Source organism: Annulohypoxylon maeteangense, assembly GCF_022496945.1.
Source record: "Annulohypoxylon maeteangense strain CBS 123835 unplaced genomic scaffold GGS22scaffold_7, whole genome shotgun sequence".
In the NCBI taxonomy this organism is placed as follows: domain Eukaryota; kingdom Fungi; phylum Ascomycota; class Sordariomycetes; order Xylariales; family Hypoxylaceae; genus Annulohypoxylon; species Annulohypoxylon maeteangense.
In genome coordinates this window covers 1202990-1227162 of record NW_025953254.1, presented here as the reverse complement: position 1 = coordinate 1227162, position 24173 = coordinate 1202990, and the positions used below count along the sequence as shown (strand labels likewise).

At 47.5% G+C, this 24173-nt stretch overlaps 8 protein-coding genes across 8 annotated transcripts; 5 read left to right on the top strand and 3 right to left on the bottom strand.

The window, feature by feature from the left end:
* The first annotated feature begins 2 nt into the window (after window positions 1–2).
* GGS22DRAFT_162053 (uncharacterized protein) lies at window positions 3–2131 on the top strand. Its single transcript, XM_047961168.1, has 7 exons — window positions 3–475; window positions 543–562; window positions 617–653; window positions 716–795; window positions 855–1246; window positions 1311–1412; window positions 1526–2131. Exons 1-7 carry the CDS (start codon window positions 289–291, stop codon window positions 1917–1919), a joined length of 1212 nt encoding a protein of 403 aa, XP_047819638.1. The 5' UTR covers window positions 3–288; the 3' UTR covers window positions 1920–2131.
* A 414-nt stretch (window positions 2132–2545) lies between these two features.
* GGS22DRAFT_199967 (alpha/beta-hydrolase) lies at window positions 2546–3247 on the top strand (the record flags this gene model as incomplete). The annotated part of the gene is made up of 1 exon (XM_047966365.1): window positions 2546–3247. The coding sequence occupies one exon, from the start codon at window positions 2546–2548 to the stop codon at window positions 3245–3247; it is 702 nt and encodes a 233-aa protein (XP_047819637.1).
* Window positions 3248–4279: 1032 nt separating this feature from the next.
* Window positions 4280–5184, top strand: GGS22DRAFT_134761 (uncharacterized protein; the record flags this gene model as incomplete). The annotated part of the gene is made up of 1 exon (XM_047958549.1): window positions 4280–5184. Exon 1 carries the CDS (start codon window positions 4393–4395, stop codon window positions 5179–5181), a length of 789 nt encoding a protein of 262 aa, XP_047819636.1. The 5' UTR covers window positions 4280–4392.
* A 293-nt stretch (window positions 5185–5477) lies between these two features.
* Window positions 5478–7379, top strand: GGS22DRAFT_162045 (flavoprotein). Its single transcript, XM_047961167.1, has 3 exons — window positions 5478–6383; window positions 6527–6692; window positions 6784–7379. Exons 1-3 carry the CDS (start codon window positions 5999–6001, stop codon window positions 7076–7078), a joined length of 846 nt encoding a protein of 281 aa, XP_047819635.1. The 5' UTR covers window positions 5478–5998; the 3' UTR covers window positions 7079–7379.
* On the bottom strand, window positions 7380–12731 carry GGS22DRAFT_162041 (uncharacterized protein). The gene is made up of 3 exons (XM_047961166.1): window positions 11190–12731; window positions 10947–11089; window positions 7380–10755 (listed from the first exon to the last, which is right to left on the bottom strand). The coding sequence occupies exons 1-3, from the start codon at window positions 12526–12528 to the stop codon at window positions 7861–7863; spliced, it is 4377 nt and encodes a 1458-aa protein (XP_047819634.1). The 5' UTR covers window positions 12529–12731; the 3' UTR covers window positions 7380–7860.
* A 688-nt stretch (window positions 12732–13419) lies between these two features.
* On the bottom strand, window positions 13420–14771 carry GGS22DRAFT_162038 (uncharacterized protein). Its single transcript, XM_047961165.1, has one exon. It carries the CDS (start codon window positions 14203–14205, stop codon window positions 13945–13947), a length of 261 nt encoding a protein of 86 aa, XP_047819633.1. The 5' UTR covers window positions 14206–14771; the 3' UTR covers window positions 13420–13944.
* Window positions 14772–15563: 792 nt separating this feature from the next.
* On the top strand, window positions 15564–18376 carry GGS22DRAFT_162037 (Sec1-like protein). The gene is made up of 5 exons (XM_047961164.1): window positions 15564–15934; window positions 15986–16199; window positions 16276–16661; window positions 16715–17558; window positions 17617–18376. The coding sequence occupies exons 1-5, from the start codon at window positions 15892–15894 to the stop codon at window positions 18266–18268; spliced, it is 2139 nt and encodes a 712-aa protein (XP_047819632.1). The 5' UTR covers window positions 15564–15891; the 3' UTR covers window positions 18269–18376.
* Window positions 18377–19664: 1288 nt separating this feature from the next.
* Window positions 19665–22409, bottom strand: GGS22DRAFT_188085 (glycosyltransferase family 2 protein; the record flags this gene model as incomplete). Its single annotated transcript, XM_047964683.1, has 2 exons — window positions 19665–20373; window positions 20434–22409. The coding sequence occupies 2 exons, from the start codon at window positions 22407–22409 to the stop codon at window positions 19665–19667; spliced, it is 2685 nt and encodes an 894-aa protein (XP_047819631.1).
* Window positions 22410–24173: the final 1764 nt, after the last annotated feature.

Genomic DNA, 24173 nt, shown 5'->3' with positions numbered 1-24173 from the left:
CCGCTAGTTATTATATCAACCTTAGAATATCACATCTGGCCGCATTCCCTCTCTTCCATCCTACCGGTACATAGCCCTAGTAGCGAAAATAAACGCAAGGCTCTGGGGGCTGCATTGGATGCTAGACAAACTAACGTACTAGATACCTCTCTGATATTTGTATCCTTGGTAGCACAAGCCAAGAGTGACAGTTTAAAGCCTTAACGCCTCCAACAGAGCTCAATTCCGTTGCTGATACATTTCTCCAAGCTGCAAAATTTTAAAATTTTACTTGATCTGTTTGCCAAAATGGATCCGGACAACACTCCAGCTAGAGCGCCGCCTCCAGGACGCGAGTCCAACTTCACTAATCCCGAATCAAGATGCTACGAATTGATAATTCTCATCGCCGTATTTACTGCTCTTATTGTCATACTTGTGTCCTTGCGCATATACGCGCGATTGAAGATCACCCGTTCTTTCGGTGCAGATGACTGTATGTACTCCAATATAGATATCTAATCGTTTGTAATTACTGGCAAAATCTAACTCCGTTTTACCAGGGCTCTGTATTGTTGCAACGGTTAGACTCTTCTTCCCTATAGTTTTTAATTTGCTGACGCGATGAATGGACCAGATTCTTACCCTATCCTACTCTGCTCTGATACTTAAACGTGAGTTTATTTGCAGGCCCCATTCCTGCAACTACACGTTTTCTAGAGCCAACAACATACAGTTCTCTGGATACCAGGAGGCGGTATATTAGGGATTCATTTCTGGGATGTGCCGCTTTCACATTATGTCGGATACCAGAAGGTAAGCGAAACTCCAGTCACAAAACCCAAATATCGATACTTAATAGGATCTATCTCCAGGGTTCTTTGGCCGATTCGGTTCTAATCCGTATCGACAACACCACAATCAAGGTGGCCTTTCTAGTTTTCTATCTTCGGTTATTCAGCCCTGTTACTCATGTCAGATACATGATTTGGGCTGGTATAGCTATAGTGGTCACCTTTTGTGTTGCCTTTGTTATCATCGATATTGTGGCATGCGCCCCATGGCCAAGCGAACATGGGAACTGGCTCGCCCCATCTTTGATAGACCGTTGCAACGATATTGCAGTAGATTTAGTCACTGCCGGCGCCTATTTCAGTGTCATATTTGACTTTTACATCTTGTTTATTCCACTACACCAAGTACCAAAACTAGGTCTTTCCAGGAAGAGAAAGATAGGCGTGAGCCTTATCTTCCTCACGGGCTTCTTGTATGTCGTCAACCTACCCCCCTATGAATTCTATACGAGAAGCTATTGACATTATCACCTTTAGGGCAACGTGTGCCGAGTTAGTTAACCTAATCATCCGCCAGAATAAAAAGATCTTTGACCTATCGGATTTCACATGGACCATCGTCCCCGTATACGCCACGAGGTAGGTACAGCTTCTATCTCTGGTTTTCTTTTCATAATAAGGGGTCCATCCAGAGCGAGATGAGACAGAGTACTAGCTTTCTCGTATCCAAACTAATCTTCGCTATGACACAGTCTCGCCGTGATCAATGTCGGGCTGATTTGCCACTCGCTCCCCGTCGTGTTCGTCATCTTTGTTGGCCGCTTCACAAACCTTAGTAAGTCCGTAAGCTCTTGGATTAGGGAACGGCGTAGTCCCCACCAGAGTGCTGGCGATAGTGCTTCAAATCTCGCAGCAAATGATAGCGCAGCACCACATCTTCCATCCACTCCAGGTGATTCAACCCTCTCAGGGATACGTAAGTTCATCCACGATATCTACCGCTCAGTGGTGCAGAACTCGGAGCATGGCGAGACTACCCTTACGACTTATAACGACCTAACACCAGCGGATCTTAGCTACCACGCCCAACTGAGAAGCATGCAATCCAAGCAGACCCTAAAGAGTGAGAAGGTTGCCCAGGTATGAGACCAACGAGATCGAACCCTACAAAGAGCGAGTTCTTGCCCACTCAGACAATAAATCGTTTCCCCTGTGGAGTATCCGGGGCGCTAGGATGGCTGATTAGGTTACGTGATGAAAGGTATTGGATTAATAGGGTTGATGGGTAACATTCAATGTCCTGATGTAAGACGGGATGGCGGTAAACTTTTTCCTTAGTTCCAAGTAACTCAAGTCAGATTGAATATACTGCTGACGAAAACTCCTATTCTTCGTTATTTCCCAGGTGCCTTCAAACTAGACTTTGTGCCACATAACCTAAAGTTCGACGTAATCATCTTACACTAGAAGTTTAAGGACGCCATATCGAAGACTTGGTAAGCTACAGACACAAAGCACAAACTATACGCGTTATAGTTAGGTAAGATGGCGTTCTCGACAAAATTCTAATATGAATCTACCAGAGATAACTACATAATGCCTACCTAGGTCCTAGGAATAAAACCATTCTATGGCACCATACTCCAAATCTTCCCGGTATGACACTTCTCCCTTTTCTTCCAAACCTCTCAATTTCATACCTACTCCTCAAGAACTGCTCCGTTCAATAATATCAGTTCATTGAATACTACGAAAACAGGTATAACGGCGCAATGACTTCCTCCATTTTACACCCGCGAAGGGGGCACACGCACACAATCATCTGGCTTCACGATCGGAATACTTTCGCTGTAGAATTCTTCGTCAAACTCTTCGACTGCGAAGCACCGCAGCCGGAAGGCTTGCCAATCGCTCTGCCTGATCTCTTCCCTACGGTCAAATGGGTATTCCCCCAAGCGCCGCTTCTGCGCGCCGACCAGTCTAACATCGAAAACATGTCGCAATGGTTCGACTTATGGTCAACTGGAAACCCACGAGCGCGACCAGAATTGCAAGAGCCCGGCTTGCGATCCAGTATCACCCAGATCATGGACCTCATCCGACGAGAACCGTTACCTAGCCATAAGATCTTCTTGGCGGGATTCGGCCAAGGCTTCGCAACTGCGCTTTCGGCATTCCTTACAGCTGGCGGTCTACAGTTCGCCGGATTGATCGGCCTCTCCAGCTGGCTACCTCCTTTCGCCGAGCGCCATCTTCACACGTCGATGTACCCCGTAACGGACGAAACTCCGGTGTTCCTGGCTCATTCTGTGGATGACAGAGTTGTGTCAATTAGCAATGGGAAACTTCTTCGGGATACTCTCCGTATCCATATGGGATCGGTAGAATGGAATAAATACACGAAGGGTGGTCATTGGATCAACGAGGATCAGGGAATTGATGATATTGTCACATTTTTGAGGGCTAATATGTAAAGCCTGGGCTGTTTTGATTGAGTTTACGTTGGTCTCAATATTGGTATCTTAGTAGTGCACGGTTTCATTAAAAGTTGAACTAATCTAGTTGGGCTATGTTCCCAGTTTAATCTCTAATTTCAATCAATTAAGTTAATTCAATCCGTTCGTTTTCCGTGTCAGTATCTTCAATCGAACTTTTGCTTACGCCCCCACTTTCATACGCCATTCTCAAGTCTAAGTGTCAAGAGCTCTATCTTGGGCAAAGGGATAAAAGGAAGGTGGAGGTGGATAAGGAGGGGTGTGAAGTTGGTAAGATGGATACCAAGTAGGTACTTAGGTGATACAATGCCTTTGTCTTGACAAGGTAGAATATAAGTTGAAAATAACAATACATTTTAATACGCAATGGTATAATACCATGGATATCATTCTGTATTGTGTCATCGTATAACCTAGCGTAACTCCGATATGTTAAAATGATGCCTGTTAATCAAACCAAGGAGTGTGGTGATGACCATCTCGCGGGGTTGACCGGATGGTGTTGATACTAGGTATTATGGCTAGGAAACTAGGGGGGGGTAGTAGTTTGAGGAAGCAAGTACCTCCTCGTATTGTTAAGGTCAATGTTAAGATCGCTTCTAGGCACCCAATGAGTAGAAGCTTTGCAGTCTCTCGATGCCCACATTTTCTATCCAACTTCAAAGTCGAGAATCCAAAAAGCTAACCTATTAAAATAACTTCTGGCGTATTAATCAGAATACTCCCGCTCCATCTCTTAAACATACCTTCCTACAAATCCCAACACACTAGGCATATCTTTAAAACCATGATACCGACTTATAAATTCACCCAACCCCATATTGAAATTCTTGCAGCTGCGTGCCTTCTTCCATAACCCGCAACTCTCTGATTGAAGAATCCTTACTTCATACTTCATTCATCTTGTGCGAGCACAAAACAAATTGTTCAATCTCATACATCCTCTTGATTGAAAATTTCTTCTCAATCGAGACTCTCGCCATCAACAAACATTTTATCGTCCAAGTGCCTGCCGCCTATGAATATGATCTCTGGTAAGCTCTTCGCAGATAGTTTTGCCACTCGCCTTTATTTTTAACATCTCTGAAATCACAGTTCCTTCAAAGGCACCCCAAACTACTACAATGTCCTCGCCTGAAATCAACTCGCGCAGCGATCTTCCTCAGCAGAAGTGGTATGACGTCGAACTCAAGGATATTCTTCCTCGTCGCGGTTTCGTCTTCAATGAGGGTCGCGACATTCTTGATGACAGAAGCGACGCAATCCTGAAGTGGGCGATTGAAGCCGAAGTCCCCAGTCTCAAGAAGCGCGAGGTCGACGAGTTCATCGCGGAATTCATGATGGACGTCAATGCGATCGCCAACCACCACGTTAAACCAAACTGCATGTACATCGACCTCGACGGTGAAACCCGCGCCAAGCCAACGTTGGCAATTATCGAAGCGGCTTGTACAGAATGGAAGTGGACCAATCAAGTTCCGCGCCAAATACTCGTCGACTTTCTCGAGGAACTGTGCCAAGCAAGATCCGTCTACAACATGCTCACGCGCATTAAAGGAATGCCCGAAGCCGACAAAGGCAAGCAAGGCAGACTTGCCCTCGCAATCGATGAATGGAACGGCACAAGCCCGGTAGAGGACCCCGAGGACTACTACTCCCGAATGCCGATGCGCAAGATCCAGAACATCATCGACAAGTTGCTTGAAGGAGATTTCAAAGACTTGGGACTATATGGTCGATTAGCCTTGGGTGAAGATGAGGAGGACGACGAGGATTCAGGAGACGCCAGCGACGAGGACGCCCCTTGGGAGCATAATTACGTCCGTCACTTCAGAATGAAGGACGCACTAGGTTCGACTAGTGGCTTCACATCTCCCTCTATTCATCCGCGACGCCATCTTTTGCGATATTAGGAGTCGACGGTTTGGAGAAGGTTCAATGGTGCGAAGTATTGGGGGAGGTTATTAGAAGTGGGGCGCGATGAGTCAGCCGCACGGGATGCCGCGGCCAGCGCTATTGCTTACTTGGGACCAATCAAATCACGATCGCAGGTTCCCTAGATTGAGATTGTACTTAGACACCTCCCCCATAGCTCAGCTCTTCTTAGGGCGCTCTTATCCGGTCGATCAGCTTTCGACCCCGCACTTGCCGACGCGAACGATCCGTCATCATCAATTGATACGTTCCTGTTGCACTTGCTGAATACATCATATGACCTCCCACATTCGTAATTTCGTAGAAAAACATAAGTTTTCCTCATGTTCCGTGCCGTGCTTTCCCCGAACCACGTTACCGGTAACACCACGGTATGACGGTAGGTCAAGTGGACCGTTACAAGATTCAAGGGTAGATCGCAAGGAGATGCCAAGTACAGTAAGATAACTCTAAACCAACTACAAAGGGAAACCTCAGAAAGTCAATTGCCTCACTCGTGATCTGCTTATCTAACATTGTCCAACATTACCTAACAAAGAACCCTGACTTAAACCGATTTTAACCTCCGATCTCGTTGGACTAACCATGTCATCGCTTTAACGTCGGAGTTCCTATTTATCTTGAACTGTTCCTGCCGTGAATTGAACCTGACTAGAATCTAGACCAAGCCTTTTTACCAATTGAAGATTCGCTTTATTATCCCACAAAGCAACAATAATTCGTCAACTCGTACAACCTATACCTCTACCTCAACCTAAACAGAAAAAACAACGGGGATCCAGACAACAAAGAAAGATGCTCCAAGCCATCTCCTCCAACCACGACGCCCACCATGAGCGTCGGCGCAAGAATTCCCTAGCAAGCCTAACATCCTCTCTCCAAGACAATAAGAAGCACCTCCTCCTAGCCGCCTCCGGATCCGTCGCCACAATCAAACTCCCCCTAATAATCGAAGCCCTAGCCGAGCGCCACTCCCAACGGAACAGCAGCCAAGACCTCAGCATCCGCGTGCTGTTAACCCCATCAGCCACACGCTTCCTATCCGGCCAATCCCGGGAGCAACCCCCCGTATCCTCACTCCTCTCCATGCCATGCGTGGACGGCGTATACGTAGATGCAGACGAGTGGCGCGAGCCGTGGAAGCGCGGCGACGCAATCCTGCATATTGAGCTCCGGCGCTGTAAGCCATCCCCTATTCCCCGCATTCCCCGCACCTTTTACCCCTTTTCCAATATCCCTCCCTCCACCCTTATCCTTGTCCCCACAATAAACCTATCTCTATAAGATCGTACGTAACGTTGGTAACTAACCAGCAGGAAAAAGGGGCCGACCTCCTCGTCATCGCCCCCCTAAGCGCGAACACCATGGCCAAAATCGTAGGCGGTTTCGCCGACGGCATACTGACGAGCGTGGTGCGGGCTTGGGACGCCTGGGGCGAGCTGGACAGCGACACGGGGAGGAAGCGGAAGAAGCACATTATCGTCGCGCCGTAAGCCCAACTCCCTTTCCCTTTTTTCGTATTTTTCTTTCATTTTATTAGGAGAGAGGGGCTTGTTTGGAAGTACTAACCGATTCCGCAGCGCCATGAACACGGCAATGTGGCGACACCCCGTGACCGCCAAGTCGCTGCGCGTGCTCGAGGAAGAGTGGGGCGTGGGCGGCCACGGCAGCGCAAAAGCGCGTCCCGCGCATCCCGCAACCGATGACGAGGGGCCCACTCCTGAGCCGAAGAGGGAGGGAGACGATGGGGGGTGGTTCGAGGTTTTGAGACCGCAGAGTAAGACACTTGCCTGTGGCGACGTCGGCGACGGCGCTATGATGGAGTGGAAGGAGATCGTGGCTGTTATTGAGGAGAGGTTGGGGTTGGAGGAGTGACTGGTTGATTGGGTGGTTGTGTAGATGGCGAAAGGATCGCTGGACGGGGCGTTCGGACGAGCGGTGGGGGTGGCGTTGTACGAGAATTAAAAAAGCAAAGACGGACAAGGGCAACGGGGGTATCTGGGTGTTTTACCGTCAAAATAATCCAGTATGGGCTTCGTCAAATGGAGATGGCTACTCGTTTAAATCTAGGGAGATCTACGAAGACAGACGAGTCACGTATGGAAGACATAATAGCAATAGCAAAGCACAGAAGTAATCAGAGCCAGTTTAACACAATGCAATATTTGCAACTTATGCAATTGGTGTACAGGACCAGTATCGAAGCCGTGTCATGCAGAGAAGCAACTATTATACATATTCCTCAACGAGGTGTCCTTAAAGATCCCCGAAGAAACCATCCTCGTAAAGAGGAAGCGGAAATGCAAACATCAATTCGTGAACGCCTCTCTCATGCCTTTTGTTTTCGGAAAAAAACATCCCTTGAGAGTGATACCCGGTAGAACCGTGCTTCTCCAAGGAGATGGGGTAAATTAGGTGGAGTGATGAAGTAAAGTAAAGGGAAGGGGAAAAGACAAGCGTAGTCAAACAAGGCAGAGAAGCCCTTTCATGATCCATCCCGGATCCGCCGTCGCAATGCAAATGCCATCCCTTTCATACCTCCCGTTACTGACTCGTGGGACAACTCCGGAGGATGCCAAATGTTGTACAGGTAAAAAAAAAGAAAAGAAACGATCTGGGTTTTTCGCAGATCTAGGATAATACAATCCTTGTCATAACTACTTAAGATCGTTGGGGTCGTGTCGGAAAGTGCACTTATCGCCTTTCGCACATTGACCCTTAGCCCAAAAGGTACAGGGCTTGGTACCAATGAGAGAACGATTGATCCCTTTGTGGTCTTTAGCTGCCGAACGCTGGAACTCCTTACGGTTTCCGCGTTCGGTATCGTCACGTCGGCCGGGCATATTCTCGGTCTGTGCTGTCTGCGGAGAATACTGTGACTGACCGCTATATGACTGTGCGTTGTATCCATAACTCCCGTATGCCGAGCTAGTCTGCGCCTGAGGCTGAGACTGGCTCTGGGGCCAGCCTTGGTAGTAGGTATTAGCCGTAGACTGTGCCTGATTGGCAGTCGTGTTGTTAGCTGGGTTCAGCATGGCTAGAATATCCTGAATATTAGGAGTGGATGTAGTTGCAGCTACAGGAGCGGGAGCAAAGGCCGGGGCCGGGGCTGGAGCGGGCGTCGGCATTGGAGCCGATACTGGAGTTCCCACGGGCGTGCCTAATGCAGCTAAAATGTTGCGTACGGCAACGGTCACCTGGTTTGGTGCCGGCTCTGCGGCGCTCTGAGCTGATTGAGTAATGGGTTGTGCATATGGTTGAGCCATAGGTTGAGCTATTGGCTGCGTAACAGCTTGACCGGCCTGGAGAGCCTGTACTTGCTGAAGGATCGCTGCATACTCTTGGGGTAGTTGTGATTGCTGCTGTTGTGATTCATAATGAGCAATCTGAGCTTGTGGTTGGGGTGGCTGTGGCTGCTTAGGCTGAAGTGCGCTAGACATCAGCAGGCGATTGTAGCCGTCCCACCACTCTGTGACGCGGTCCGGATTCGAATGCAAATGTTCAGGGGGCTGGGTAGCCGGGTATGGTTTGCCCTTGAACTTGGCAAATACGTCTTCGAGAGCGTCTACGTCTCGTTGGACCTTCGGATCCGCGTAGTCGTGACGGCGTTGCGTCTTGGGATGGGCGGGGTCATACGGATCTGGATCCACGTAATTCTTCACCTTATCAGACTGCAATAATGACAAGACTTCATCGGCACGCTCCTTTTCGCTGCGTGGGCGAGCCATCTTGACGATGGCATTGTCGAACAAATCTGGTGCTGTGATAGGCGTAGCACGCAATCGACGAACCGCTCGGTCAAGTGCAAGGTGAGGACCAAAGTTGAGTTGGTCAGACGTACGCTGGTGAATCTCAATGCGTCGTGGGGTTGTAGCAGGTAATGTCTCGAGCCACTTCGCGGGGGTTGATGGCACAGCAATAATCTTTGGTTGGCTAGAAACATCGACGAACTTGCCGCTTGGAGATCGTGGAGTATCTGGAATTTCTGACACGCTAGTGTAGATAGCCATCAACTCGCGACTTTCGTAGTCTCCCATGATCTTCTTCTGTTCAGATTCAACCGGGCGCTTTCCACCACGTGTCACAAAATTCTTTTGTTGGTTCTCTAGAGGAATACCGCCTGCCTCTGAGCTGACTGAAACCAAGATAGGATTGTACCAAGATTGTAAGGCAACCTCCCGATTCTCTTCGAAATCGTCATCGCGATCTTGGGTATCTTGATCTTGCACTTGTTGTTTGAACATCCGTCCTTCGGAGCGGTTATCTCGCGCATCTCGGAGCATACTATGATCCCGGCCCCTATCTTCAGATGTATCATGCTCTAGAATTCGGATTTCAGTGAGCTCATCATCGGGCTTCCATGAAACGCGAAGATGTCGTCGAGACTCCTTACGCAATCTTCGCGCAGTCTCTTCTGGGGTTTCAGGGGCTCGTTCTGGTTCATCTCGGGGTTTAGACACCTCCTTCGGCTTCGAAATCTCAGCCAGGATATTTCCAATGGCAGATGAAGTGCTCGACGGTTGGGGAGTTGGCTTCTTCAGTTGGGCCTTAGGAAGAACACGAGATCGGCCAGGAAGCATCGATCCGCTAGGCCTAGAACGACCCTGTGTTGACAATGCCGATGATGTTTGAGAACTGGAAGGAGTCGTGGTGGATGGTGCTTTAGCAGTCGATGGAGTACCTGTCTCGCTCTCAACCGCGGTCTTTTTCGGAGCACGAGTATCGACATCCCCGTCACCTGGTCTCTTGAAAGAGGCTTGAGGAGGCGTTGCCTTAGTTGCTACGTTGCTAATCTTTCTCGCAGATCCCAGACCGGAATAGTCAGTTGGTCGCATCTTCTTGATTCCCGCGCTCAATTTCTTCGGTTGAACTGAGGTCTTCAGCGGCGATGCCTTTGACGTTGACGGACTATCTTTGGTGCTTGTCGTAGATACCTTCTTGGAAACACTAGAGGTAGGCTTCTTGGCATCGTCCGTCTTCTTGGAATCCTCGGCAGCCTCTTGGGCATTGAAAGCTGAGCGTTTTTCAGCGTTCTCAATAATCAGGCTAATATAATTAGCAGCTTCGTTGTCAACATTTCCCTTGACCTTCTGTTGCGTTCTGCTCATCTTGACCTTTTCTAATAAGTCTGTGTCTACCGTGGCAAACAGAGAGAGAAGCTTGAGAATGGCCTTTGGGTACGGGCCATTGTAATCGCTTGAAGAAAAGCGAGTAAACAACACAGAGTGTAAGCCAGCAACAAGCTTCTTATGCGTGCCAAGTTGGGTGAGAAGGAACTTATCACCAAACTTGAGGGCGGCGTCAATAGCAGCATGGATCTCAAGGTGCTTCGCTTCCAAGGCAGCACGTTTGTCTTCTCCCCCTACATCCTTCCCTTCCCTCAGCATTTTAATTTTGGTCCGAATGCCCGTAACATAATCACCAAACTTGTCAATGTTGTTCCTGAGGGCATCAGGTGAAAGTTCAGGATGCTTTGGGTCATGCCAAAGAATCTTGACAATGTCATATTCAACAGCTTGAAGAGGGGCTTCGGGTCGCGGTTTTGACGCGATCTGTTTTAGGCAACGCGTTAGTATTAAGTAGCCACGTTAGAAAATTCGATCGTAGAAAAAATAGCAGTGGTATCCGCGATGAACACCGAATGAGGCGAGGGAGGCAGATCATTGGCATAAGGCACGATATCCATCTAGAGGGGGAGTACAGGGCTGAATGGAAGTGAATTGGTCGGAAAGAAAGGACATACCTCGCGAGCTTGAGTATCCTTAGGATCCTCCTGGTCATCACCGCCCGCCCCTAGGTGATCTAATTTCTTGGTAGGATCCATGATTGTTGATTTTCGCTTAGCAGAGGCCTTGGCTTTGGGAGGACGAGGAACGGATTTAGGACCTGTCGGAATAGATTAGCTTTGAAATTAAAAAATATAGTAAGATAGGTGTTGGTGGCTGTATATGGCTGCAATGACTGATGAAAGAGGATTTATGCTTACCTTCGTTGTCTGCTACAAGAACAGGTTCGTCGTACAATTTTTGAATCTCGTTCTCAATAGTACTTCTTTCATTCGCAGATAATGATTTGGACTGAAGCTTGGTATTTAAGTCTTGTAGGTCTCTCTGTATTTCGCATGGAAGTCGCAAGTTGCGATGAGGTAACAAATGTGAAGTACGCGTGTCGCGTTTTGTAGTGTAAGATTTAGTTGGTTCGGTGCAGACAGCACGGAATTTACCCTGCTTCGTTTTGGGTGGGTTTTTTACCATAAGGTACGGAAAGCCTTCCGGAATCTCCCAAAGTTCATCATCCTCTGCTCTCGCTGCCTCGTTAGGTACCTCGTTGAGTGCCTGGTGCCCCACAATTTGGATGGTCTGCAAGCTTTGGGCAGATGGAGGGGTAGATGTTGACTGAACACCCCGCATCTGCTGATAATGCTGCGGTTGAACTGACCTTTGAGTCTCAGCAAAATTCTGAGGCGTCGCCGCTGCCATAGGTTGCAACTGTACTGTCGCCCCATTCGAATGTTGCCGACCTTGATATTGGAGCATGGGCTGCGAGGGTTGAGGGAAGTGACCTTGCCTGTTCTGGGAGTCAACACCTTCAGGACCGAAGAACGCTCTAGTAAAAGGAATTTGATGCTGTGGATGCTGCGGGTGTTGCAGCTGTTGTGGTTGCTGCGGCTGTTGGTGCTGCTGCTGCTGAGGCTGTAGTTGATGTTGTTGTGGCTGTTGGGTCTGTTGCTGTTGCTGATGTTGTTGCTGTTGCTGATGCTGGTGTTGCTGGGGTTGTTGTTGTTGGTACATCAATTGCGGGCTATGATGGCTAAACCCTACTGTTCTTTGATTGAACTGAGGTGGGAGTTGTTGAACTGGTTGGGTCTGCCATGACTGGGCACCAAATGTATTCGGTGTGTGGCTGTGGCTCTGACTAGCCTGCTCAGTAACATACTGGGGAGGAAGCTGATTTTGAAGAGGTGCCTCATATCCAGCATGGTTGTTGAAAGGTCCCCCGTATTGTTGTAAGTCATGTCCACCGTGGCCATGGAGGCCGCTTCCATTGGGGTCATTGTTAAACTGATGAGTGTTAGAGTAGTAGGATGTCTGATCTGTCATGTTCCCTCCAGCGAAGGCACCGTTTCCGAACTGGCCTCCAGATTGGAGAGAGGGATATCCGGGAAAAGTGGCTGCGTTGGAGTATTGACCAAGGTCTGGTTGGCTGTACTGGTGGCCAGGATATTGTTGGTAGCCATTGAAGTTATTCAAATGGTCCTCTTCTTGGGAGACACCAATCCCATTTGGATAGGGATGGCCTTGCCAGCCATTGCTACCTTGAGCCATGATCGAGTGTCCTCAAGGGTATCACGTGATGATGATTGAAGTGAGGCACGTGATGGGAAAAAGAAGGAAGAAGGCACGTGAAAATCCGGGTCACGTGCGTGAATGGGAAAAAGGGTACCACGTGATCGAGAGAGAAATGTACGTGTGAAAATTAAACACGTGATCCAGTGGCACTAATGTTTTAGAAGGTCAGCATCAGCATCACCCAATTAAACTAAACCCAAATGGGGGTGGTGTACTTTTATTAATTCGGGATGACGTATTCAAAGCTTGGATTCAATGTTATTAAACATACCAATATTAAGTGATGGTTGATATTTCGGCAGGGTTACGACATCGCAATCAATGCCATAGATTGAACAACGGCCCCATACAGAACATAGGCAATGTCCGCTGGGAGGTGGTATCGATTTCGAGATTAACCTTGGGTACAAGGAGAAAAGGATCTTGTGGCGTTTGTCTAGTAAAATCAACGAATTAAAGGGGCGTGTTATTAGACTGATCCTGTAAAAAGCGGCTGGGGCTTGCAGGTTGCGTTTATGCCGGAATAGGTATAGGTAGACCGCAGATCTAAAGCCACCTGCAGATAGAGAAATCAGTTCTGGCTTCAAGGACAAAATGAAATAAAAAAAAATGTGGCACGTGTAAGGATCGGTTGAGCTGTATGGAAACATGCTGAAGGCTAGAACACCCAAGAGGCAAGGCTATTTTTCAGAGCACGGTGACGGAGGCGTTTCCGAGGCATAGAGTCGTCGGGTACTGGGAGAGTGATATCGGCATAACCATCGGATGGACTTTGGACTGCGGCGTTTGAACTAGATGTTGGCCTGTAGACTTAGAACTTCCAAGCAGCCATTATTGAAGCTTTTGTCTTCGACATTATTTCTCTATGATGAAATATAGCCATTGCACGGCCTGGCTTGCCAATAGATCTAAGAAGACCGTTAAGACTTGTGGTTATAAGTCGGAACTGCATAGGGTGTGGTCATGTTGCTCGATGTCTAGGAACTAGAGTCGATTCGATGATATTCGCTGTAGTTGGATTCGCTAATTGTCTCTTGTCCAAACCTTTGGCAGACGTGCTGGAATAAGGCAGTCTTCTCCCCCCGGAAACGCCCAAGAACTCTTGGCTGTGAATAATCGATAGACCATTAAATTGACTGATGAAGAGCTTAACAGCAATTAAGACCACTACGGTCTGACATGATGCTAGGCTTTCATATTCAAAGTTAGAGTATTTTAGAGAGATTTAATCTCTCTCGCTCTTTTAAGCCTCTTTCACTCTCCGTCCCTATTGTAAGGGAATTTAGGAGTTACTTGTTAGATCTTGACTGGTCACTAGAACTTTCATTGTTCAAGTCGCACCCTTGAATGCTCAGCTGTAATCCATAGGTGAGGGTACGGCCACTGTATTTTTTACCCTGCTGTTGGCTGCCAACCCAATTGTCCCATGCCGAAATGCAAATACATAGCTGCAAGAATCGGAATTCGGGGGTGGGTGGAGAAAATCCACAACAGAAAGTGATCAACCAGGGCGCACACACGCATATACACGACACATGCTCTTAAATTTTGTGCAGATAATAGTGTTGGAAAAGGCTTTGCAAAGGGGAATAAAGGAGAGAAGAAAAGAAAAGAAATTAAAAAGGGGGAGGGGGAGTTGATGTTATTTTTCATACCCTTTATAGTTTTTAATTATCTCCGAACCCAACAATCGCTACCCTCTGTTGCTGTTTCCGCTGAATCTGACGCGCCTGCTTCTTGCTTCTGTCTCTTCTTATGAAGAAAACAGTTGCTCGTCATGCTCCCATTATTGAGAGATATAATTTACGACATGGAATCTTCCTGGGGAATTTAGACTGGAGAAAAGAAAGAAGTCTATCTCAAGAATTCTGGATGAGTGAGTGGGATTGTATAGAGCCTGTGAGGTAGAAGTAGAACTGAGTTGGTGGATTGATTGCTTGTTTGTTTAGTTTGACAGATCGAGGAATGAAGCGAGCGCGAGCGACCGGTACAACTTTTCAAATGTATAATTGAGCAACCCAACTATGGAAGAATCTTTCCATGGGATTATTTACTAAGAATTAGAGAAGGCGACTAATTGAGATGAGATCAAGTCTTTGATGAAGTGCAATAGAGAGAGAAGGCGGTTGATGTTTGATGATTGAAAAGACACAATAATTGGGGAGGAAGGGGAACGAGTAGATGTACGGGAAAGGATAAAGAGGAAAGTTTGGCGTCGCAAGCTTTTTCTTTGGGGGAGGCGAGTGAGAGAACTTACGCTAGAAGGGAAGGGACATGGAAAAACTGCCTACAGCCCAAAGTGGAGCTAAAAGAGATACCTTCCTGGTTCCGTGGCTGGGAACTAACGTAGCGTCGGTATGTCGGCTTCCTTGTTTCACTGCAAGCTATGCCTACCTATGCAGTTAAAGCTTATTATTAGCTAACCGAGCTAGATAGTATGAGAGTCCGATGAAACATTATAGCTTTTGATAGTATAGCCACAGTTATAGATCATCGCAGAGCCGGCTTTAGTCTGAATCTTAACTCTCACTATCTCTAAAGTATCTCAAGTTTATATCTGCTATATTAATAATAGTGGTATATCTGAAAGTGTCGTTTTTTTATACTTAACTATTAAGTAAGTAATATACCAAGTATGCAGTTACGAGGTTAGATACTAGGTACCTATACATGGATAAAAAGAAAATCCAATAAAAGAATTATTACCTTTTGAATAAATCATAAGTGTCCAATGAGAATTGATGATTATATTAGAAATGTCTAAGGCGTCTGCAAAAGAAAGCGCCAAGGCTAAGCTGTATGTAAGTTACCACCTGAGATTACCGGGATGTGCTATGTACATAGATACTTACAGCTTACAGTGAGCTTACAACCTCTGTGGAATGTACATAGGTACGTTTACACACGTGCAAGGCTACGTAAATGAATGTACTCATGTACTCAAGTACCTGCATACATCATTTTGCCAGTCGTGTCATTTGCCAAAGTTGATAGCTGCATAAAACATAAATGTCCAATAGCTTGTTGCTTGAGATGAGTTTTTGAGGTTCACATCACCAACAGTCCCGATAGGATAGGATAGCGATTGATAAATGGCAAGCTAGTGATCTATTCACTTTTTAACACCGTCTCAAATTCGACCTTTCCGGCCGTCTCTGCTGTCTCTATCACATCTTCCACCACCAACTGCATCACCTGCATCGCCTACCTAAGCATATACATGTATGACTTCGACGACAATTATATGTTCACCGAAACGGCGCAAGCGCAGACTGTATTAGCTCGGAGAATATATAGTTGCGAATAAGAACATCCACACAGTTCGAAAGCACCGATCTCATGGCTGGGGCTAAGGGAAACTCGTTGCGCGATCGCCAAATCGGTTCGACTTCCTCTTCAGTTCTCCGAGCTTTTTACGGCTAACTTACGGTAGCATCTCTTAAAAAGATCCTCAACCTAAACGAGGTCCTCGACCAAAAAGATGAAGACGAATCTCATGCGAATGGGCTAGCCCCGGCTGGTCCTATATTAACTGCCAATGGCGAGCCCATATGGAAAGTTCTCGTGTTTGACGATCTCGGCCGCGACGTAATCAGCAGCGTCATGAGGGTAAACGACTTGCGATCCATGGGTGTCACCATGCATATGTACGAGCCCGCTAACCCCCTAAGCCAACTACTCGGTTAGGTATCGCGGGTCGTTTGCTAACGCGCGATTCTTCAGGCATCTTTCCGCATCGCGACATCCTATTCCAGATGTTCCCGCCATCTATCTCGTCGAGCCGAACGCAAAGAATTTAGAAGGCATAACGAACGACTTGCAGAAAGGCGTATACTCTCCTGCCTATATCAATTTCCTCTCCTCAATACCACGTCCCCTTCTCGAGGACTTCGCATCGCAAACCGCAACGGCGGGTACGGCGGAACACATCGCACAGCTGTTTGATCAGTACCTTAATTTCATAGTCGCCGAACCGGATCTATTTAGCTTGGGGATGCAAAAAGAGCACACATACTGGGCTTTGAATAGCGCGAAGACGAAGGACGAAGAATTAGACCATGTTGTCGACAGGATAGTCAGTGGTTTGTTCAGTGTCGCCGTGACCATGGGTATGATAACTGCAATCTTCTTAATAAGAAACAATACTAATCCAATATTTCAGGTGTCATCCCTATTATACGATGTCCCAAAGGGGCTGCTGCCGAAATGATCGCTGGCAAGCTTGACCGAAAACTTCGTGACCACATCCTCAACTCTAAAGACAACCTTTTCTCTAATACCCGACCCGCCTCATCTACGGGCACACCTGCCTCTCGCCCTGTCCTCGTTATCTTAGATCGAAATGTCGATCTTAATCCTATGCTATCGCATTCTTGGACTTACCAGTCCCTTGTACATGACGTTCTTAATATGAAGCTCAATAGAATCACAATCGAGACACCCGTGGATGAAGAGAATCCCGCGAAGGGGGTGACGAAGAAGGCTTACGACCTCACCTCCACGGATTTCTTCTGGGAGAAGAATTCCGGCGTTCCCTTCCCCCAAGTTGCGGAAGATATCGACGCCGAGCTGATGCGCTATAAGGAGGACGCCCAAGAAATCACCAAAAAAACGGGGGCGTCGTCATTGGAAGATCTACAAAACGACACGAGCGCGAGCGCGCAGCATCTTAAAGCGGCTATAACACTCCTACCAGAGTTGAGAGAACGAAAAGCTGTGTTAGATATGCACATGAATATTCTCGCTTCGGTATTAAAGGGCATAAAGGACCGCCAATTAGACAACTATTTCCAAATGGAAGAAGACGTCATGAAGCAAACGAAAGCTCAGATCCTCGAAGTCATCAAGGGCGATGACAAAGGCAAAGATTCGTTAGATAAGCTTCGATTGTTCATAATCTGGTTCTTGAGTACGGAGCAAGAAGTCAATCGCGCAGATTGGACTCAGTTTGAGGAGGCGCTCACAGCGGCAGAGGTTGATACAACCTGCCTTGCCTATATTCGACAGTAAGCCTCAAATGCATCACATATTTACTTCTCAATACCATACTAACATCCCCCGCAGAGTCCGCGCCACAACAAAAATGACCCAACTAACCACCATTGGGCCCTCCCAACCCAACGCCTCGCAATCCAACTCCACCGACATATTCGGCCGCTTCTCCTCCCTCTCCAGCCGGCTCACGGACCGGCTCAAGGAAACCGGCGTAGGCGTTCCCACGAACCTCGCCTCCAACTTCGACAACCTCATCGGCGGCATCAAGAACTTCCTCCCCGCGAACCGCGACTTCACCATCACCAAGATCGTCGAATCCATCATGGACCCCCAAGCCGCCTCCACCTCCGCCATCGCCAAGACAGAGAACTACCTCTACTTCGACCCGCGCAGCGCCAACGCCCGCGGCAGCATGCCGCCCCCGAGCGCCATCCGCGGCGGCGCCAGCACCCCCGGCGGCATGCCCGGGGCCTCCGGCGTCCAGGGTCCCGGCACCGGAGCCAGCTTCGGCCAGCGCCGACAGGGGTTCTCCGAGGCCGTCGTGTTCACCGTCGGCGGCGGCAGCATGGACGAGTACGGCAACCTCCAGGAATGGGTCCAGCGCACGGGCGAGGCTGGCGGTCGCGCGAAGAAGAGGGTTGTTTATGGGAGTACGGAGTTGCTTAATGCGAGGGAGTTTATTAAGGAGGAGTTGGAGAGGTTGGGGAAGGAGGTGCCTTGATGGTTTGATGTCTGTCTAGGTATTTATCTGTGCTAAGGGGGTGATGAATTGGGGGGTGGGGGTGGATTAGGTACTCCGGAAATTTAAAGGAGGACGTGCTAAGTTCGAATGAAATGATGAAATTCGCCTTGTGAGGATTGAGTTGTGCGCTTGAAGTATCGACGGGATTACTTGTGATTTGTGTTTGTGCATGTGAGGTGTGTTTCTATTTGCCTTGTCCATCTAGATCGATCAGAGCTGAAGGGAGTAGATTTAGATTACTGGGCTCTTGCTAGGTAGGTACCTACCTACCGTATTCAAAAGGTCAAGCTGGGAAGCCCGAAGCAAATCACATCAACCTTATGTAAAATTCCTGTTGATGCCAGGTTTTGTGACTAGGATGTCTCACAGCATGTTTACATATGCTAGGCATCACGACTATAGGTACCTAGGTAAAAGATAACACGGAAGTTCAGTAGGCATATATGTATATATGTATATATATTTATATCAACGCATCCTAATTCATGCAGCAATATCATAAAATCGCAACTCCGCTACGCCAAGCAATGCCACTGTCTCAACCCCCGATACAATGTTCCATCAGCGCTTACTTCACACACACAAGTAGCTGTTTTGCCCGCGCAACAAGCCGCGCGATGCCCGTATATCCAGAGCCAGCGGATCGCCTATCCATCAAGGACATTCTGACCATAGCTTATACAGTAAGAGATAATGCCGGTATGTAAGAAAGTTCTCACGTAAAAACATTGTCACCGATCCCAAACACCCCCAGAGCTTCTGGAAGCCCTTTGTTTTACAAATGCACGAGTGTAGAAAAATCGAATTCGTCATCCAACATCAACGTCTCATTATGCATTCGTCTCAAGTCTCCGATATACATTTTCTCTCCTCTCCTCTCATCATATGCTAGAATCGCGCAATCTTTCTATACAACAATGATTGCGCGTCGTTTCGTATCCGAGTCTCTGTACGTCGTAAACTCGCTAAATGGGGTATAGTGAAGAAATGGAGAACCTAGTTTCCGAACACGAAGAAAATGAATTGAATAGAAGTGGAAAGAAACCGGGAAAGGGGCCATCTGGGGTATACCGATAAGCCTTAGAAATGTTGTAAATGTTCGTAGGCTGCCTTAGGCCAAGGGTCTTCGACCAGGACAGTCAGCAAATCCCAGACCCTAATATTCTGAGACCACCTAGGCAATACTCAAGGAGGATGTCGAAGTAGTTAAATATCAGCGTAGAAGATCTCTCCGAATCCCCTTCGGTCGTAGCGTAAGCCACAAAAGCAGACTTCCACTTAGAAAACACCTTATAATCCAAGGTCGGAAACCTTCTAAACGCCCGGCAAAAGAAGAAGAGTAATAATTGTATTGCATGTCTGGGTCGGAGGATCTCTAAACGCCCCTGAACATTCGGACGATAAGGAACCAGACTACGCCAATAAATTTGAATGCGCTTAGTCCTGCGACACTCCATAGGACGACAGTCATATAAAGCGTGGACCGTTGGTCCTGGCTCTCCTCCTGTTGTTTAGGATCGAGTTTCTCGAGGCCGGCCGTACTAAGAACCAAGGCGACGAGACCGAAGTTAGTAATCATCCAGATGATGACCACCAAAGAGCGAATCCAACGATAGTAATCCATCTGAGCTTCTGCTTTCTGTGCCTCGTTCGGCGGCTTCTGGATGACTACATGCTTCTGGCCAAAAACCCTCAACTCCTTCTCATACTGCTCGTCCAGATCTCCCTCGTCGGGCAATTCGGTCTTACCCTTGCCATCTTTGGTATCGACCTTAGGTAGCTCTTCGGCCTTGTCGTCTCCCTTGGTACCCCATGATATGTCGTGTGTGTTGCAGAACGCGTACACGTTTAGAACATTGACGTAAGTGGGTGTGAGAAGCAAGTACTGTATGAAGGAAGTAACCATGTGCCAGGGGTCGAACATTAGGAGCGACGCGATGAGCCAGAGACCCCAGGTCGACAGCATGGATACGATGAGCGAGTAGAAGATCTTATTCTTGAAAATGTCGCTGATGCTGAAACCTTTGGATACTTGAGCCTGAACGGCGATAACGGTGATATACACAGCAGCGAATGTCAAGTATCTGTAGACGTAGTTAGCATCTCATTAAAAAAAGGTTGAGCGATAAGGGAATTAAACTTACACCATGATCACACACCAGAAAATAACCATAGCGGTGTATAACCTGCCAGAGCCTGCCGGGCGATTGCCCATAGACAGAACGAAGCAAGCCATCAAGGATATACCATAAAACCATTCAAAAACAACCCCGAGAATCTCACCCGCCGTGCCCAATAAATTATCGTCTCCGAGACTTGTTGTCAAGATCTTGAAAACAAGGAAGAAGTTGCCAATAGCAAACCAGGCGAAGATCATGTTGAAAGTCTGGAAGCCAAACTCGAGGAAGAACATCAACTTGCGGAGAATAGAGTGATCAGAACGGAAGAACTGGTAAAAATGTGCAATGGCGTAGATGGCAGCAAAGAACGAGCCATTAAGCCAACGACGACGCTGTAAGATGAGTTCGGTCACGGAGTCAGGCACATCAGTTTCCCCTGTTGCCGATTTGACGTACTGCAGGATCCAGTGACAGTTACGCTTGGTAACAAGCTCGAAGCAGAGGATACGATCTTCGGCCAGATACATATTAGCCGTGAAAACACCGGCACCGGCTCCATGTAGCGTTTCACCCTTGAAATATTTCTCGAGTGGTCCTAATCCGTTCTTGTCGTTCTGTAGAGCGACATACCGATACGCCGAGAAGGCGCCGGGCAAGACAGAGATGAAGCCGAACGCAGATTCGAGAGGTTTGTCGAGAATATTACTCATTTTATACTCGAAGTTTTGAGTCGCGACAAGAGGATTAAGCAATTCCTTGCCACCCCTTCCCAGCATAGCCTTAATCTCACCGCAAGCACCAGCGCACATGGGCTCGAGATCGAACGCTTTCCAAAGATGATAGATAGAATTTCCACCTGGTTTAGTACCGGCATCGATAAGTACGCAAATATTTGGGTCCAGGACACGACCAAACGCCTGGAAAAACCATCGATGAGAGTTGATCTTCTTCTGGTTTTTCTCCTTCAGGCAAAACAGCATCTGCACAGGTTGCTTCTTGTACGTGAGCTGAACCACGTCGTTTTTGATCTGCATGCCCACTTGCGTCGTGTATTCGTAGACGTGAGCGGTAACGTCTTTTCCGTTGACTTGTTGCTTGGCAATACCTTCCTGGTAAACACCCATACCAGAAAGAAGAGCTCTTGTTCGAGGGTTGATCTTTGCACGTCCATCGCTGACTACACACACAACGACTTTCTTCCAAGCATCCGGACCCCACGTCTTGCTTTGTTTTCGACTACACATATATTCGATATTCTTCAACACACCAATCATGGTTCGCGCAAAGAGAATATCGTCTTCGTTGTACATGGTAATAACAATGAACAACTCAGTATGTCGTGGTTTACTGAAAAGTTTTTGGCGCAAGGTAAAATTCTCGCTGTAGAAATCATTAGGATCGCAAGTAGCAGCAGTATATCGCATATGGGTAAACTCGTCACGTTCACCGTGGGGAAGCTGGTTCAAAAGTCGTGGAGGTATGGGACAGTCGAGAACTAAATTTCCTCGGTACAGGAGCACCTGCTTCACCGTCTTCATCCTCTTCAGTCCCCCTCCTCCTCCCCCTGCCTGAGCTTGATGGTTCGGGTCATCAGTGTATGATGCTGGCGGTTGACCCTGCGCGTAGGGGTCATTCTGAGTTAACATTGGCTGTTGGTCATTATAGTCGTATCCGTGATGGTCAGAAAATGGTGTCGAAGTAGGATGCGGTGGCTCATAAGGCTGATTATAATAAGCATCGTGATGTTGCTCGGGGTTAACTGCGTAATCGGAAGGATAACCACCCTGACTATGGTCATAGGGGCTCTGCGACAGGTTATCGATGGAGTGCGCAGCATTCAGCGGAAGAGTGTCGCTTGGGGTATATCTTCCTGGGCCAGCAGGTATGTCGAGATTGGTAGCAGATGCCGGATGGTGACCGTAAGGAACATCATCAAGCTGGTATCCATGTTGAAGGGGGTGGCCTGGCGAGGGCGTGCGACCCATTCTATGATTGTCCATGGTAGGATCGTAATAATCGTCGTCTGAGAAATAGGAAGTGTTAGAAAATTTGCAAAATAGTATTATGAAGTAAATATCAAATAGCGATGGCAAGCCCTCAAGCTATGTAAGTGCCGCCTGCGCCACAAAGCATGCGTCGCCTTTGACTAGCAAGACAAGGCAGTAAAAGCGGATGCTCAAATAACGAGCACACAATAAAAGTATTGTTGGTGTTCAAGTGAATGTATGAGTGGAGTTAAGGCGATGAGTGTGGCTACTCAAAGGTCATGACGAAGACGAGAGGCAGTGAAAGAGAGGCGAAAGGAAAGAGAGCTCTAGGAGAGAGTGAAATGGATACTATGTAGAGACAACTAGGTAGAGATTCAAGGATAATGTCATGATACATACTTAGCCGATTATAAGACATGGTTTATGGAATATTCCCACACGAAGGGTGGGCGCTTCAAGCGGGTAAGTTGTTTAGGGGGTCGGTAGAAGTGAACGAAGCTTGGCTTTTGCGCGATCGCGATCGCAACGAGACTTCCAGTCCAGTGATTGGAATGCGGAAATGTGTAATAGATCCGTGGAATGGGGAATGGAGAAAGGTGGAAGACTGATTCACTAAAGATTCGAGAACCCAAAGAACCCCTGACCCTGAATTGGGACGTCTGCGATTGAGTGTATCGGGTGTAAAGCACCTATTGTGGTGGCATAGTACCCTTGGATGAATGAGGGAGGTGGTCCAGTAAGATGTCGCGAATTTAGTCGAAGAAACGTATACAGAGGATGGGGATACGAAGTGGTGTTTGAGAATCTCCTTAGAGGTTTAGACTGAAAAGAAAGGGGGGTTGAGAATTCTAGATTCTAGGGAGTCGTTGCGAATGGGCGGAAGAGAAGAATGATTGTGATCTAGGAAGAAAATGGATCATTGGACAACCTTGACGAAGAGTGTCAAGTTTCACTAAGAAAATGGAATGAAAAAAATTCAAGGGACTGAAGAGAATATTTGCGACGGCTGGGGCTATCAACTAATTGTCAAGGACAGAAGTTACTCAAGGGCAGGTGATATGCTGTTTCAGGTCAACAAAGCGGGCGCAGCAACCAAATTAAAGGCCACTAACGGCACCTTGCGCCGGTACAACGGTACAACAGTACAAAAATTGACAAGGGTGTCAAACAAACGCTAACCTATTTAATTCTCCACCCCTGGTAACCACAGCATCCTGAGCATTCTCTGACGTTTCCCCCACCTGTATTAAAGTCCCTAGTGACGTCGTTTGCTTTGAAAGTCAAAATGTAAAGGATTAGGTAATTAAACTATTATCTTTTTAAGATGTAATTCTTAAATCAACTCATTCTCTACATGCATTACCTACTTACTTACCCAGCAGGCAAGCAAAAGATGCATTTGATATATGTCCAAAGAAAATCTGCATCGCATAACCAACAGTCGCGGTCGCAGTCGCAAGAACACGCAAGGCCATGTCGCGTAATGAGAAAGCCAAGCACAAGGTTCTCCAGAATCTATTATCTATACAACCAAAAATAGCAGCCCGATCCAATCCGAGTTCACCTAAGTTACTAGCATAACAAAGCTTCATCGCCACACTTCTCAGCCACAACCGAGCTGACGATAATGATGACGATACTCGCAAGAATTGATTGGATAGCCTATTACCTGTAGGTACAAAGTATAAGCTAACAGGCGAGGCACGCAAGGCAGCAGGATTACAAGGGTTAGGTAACGAGAGCGTTACCAGGTACTCTTGAGATCTCATCGTTCTT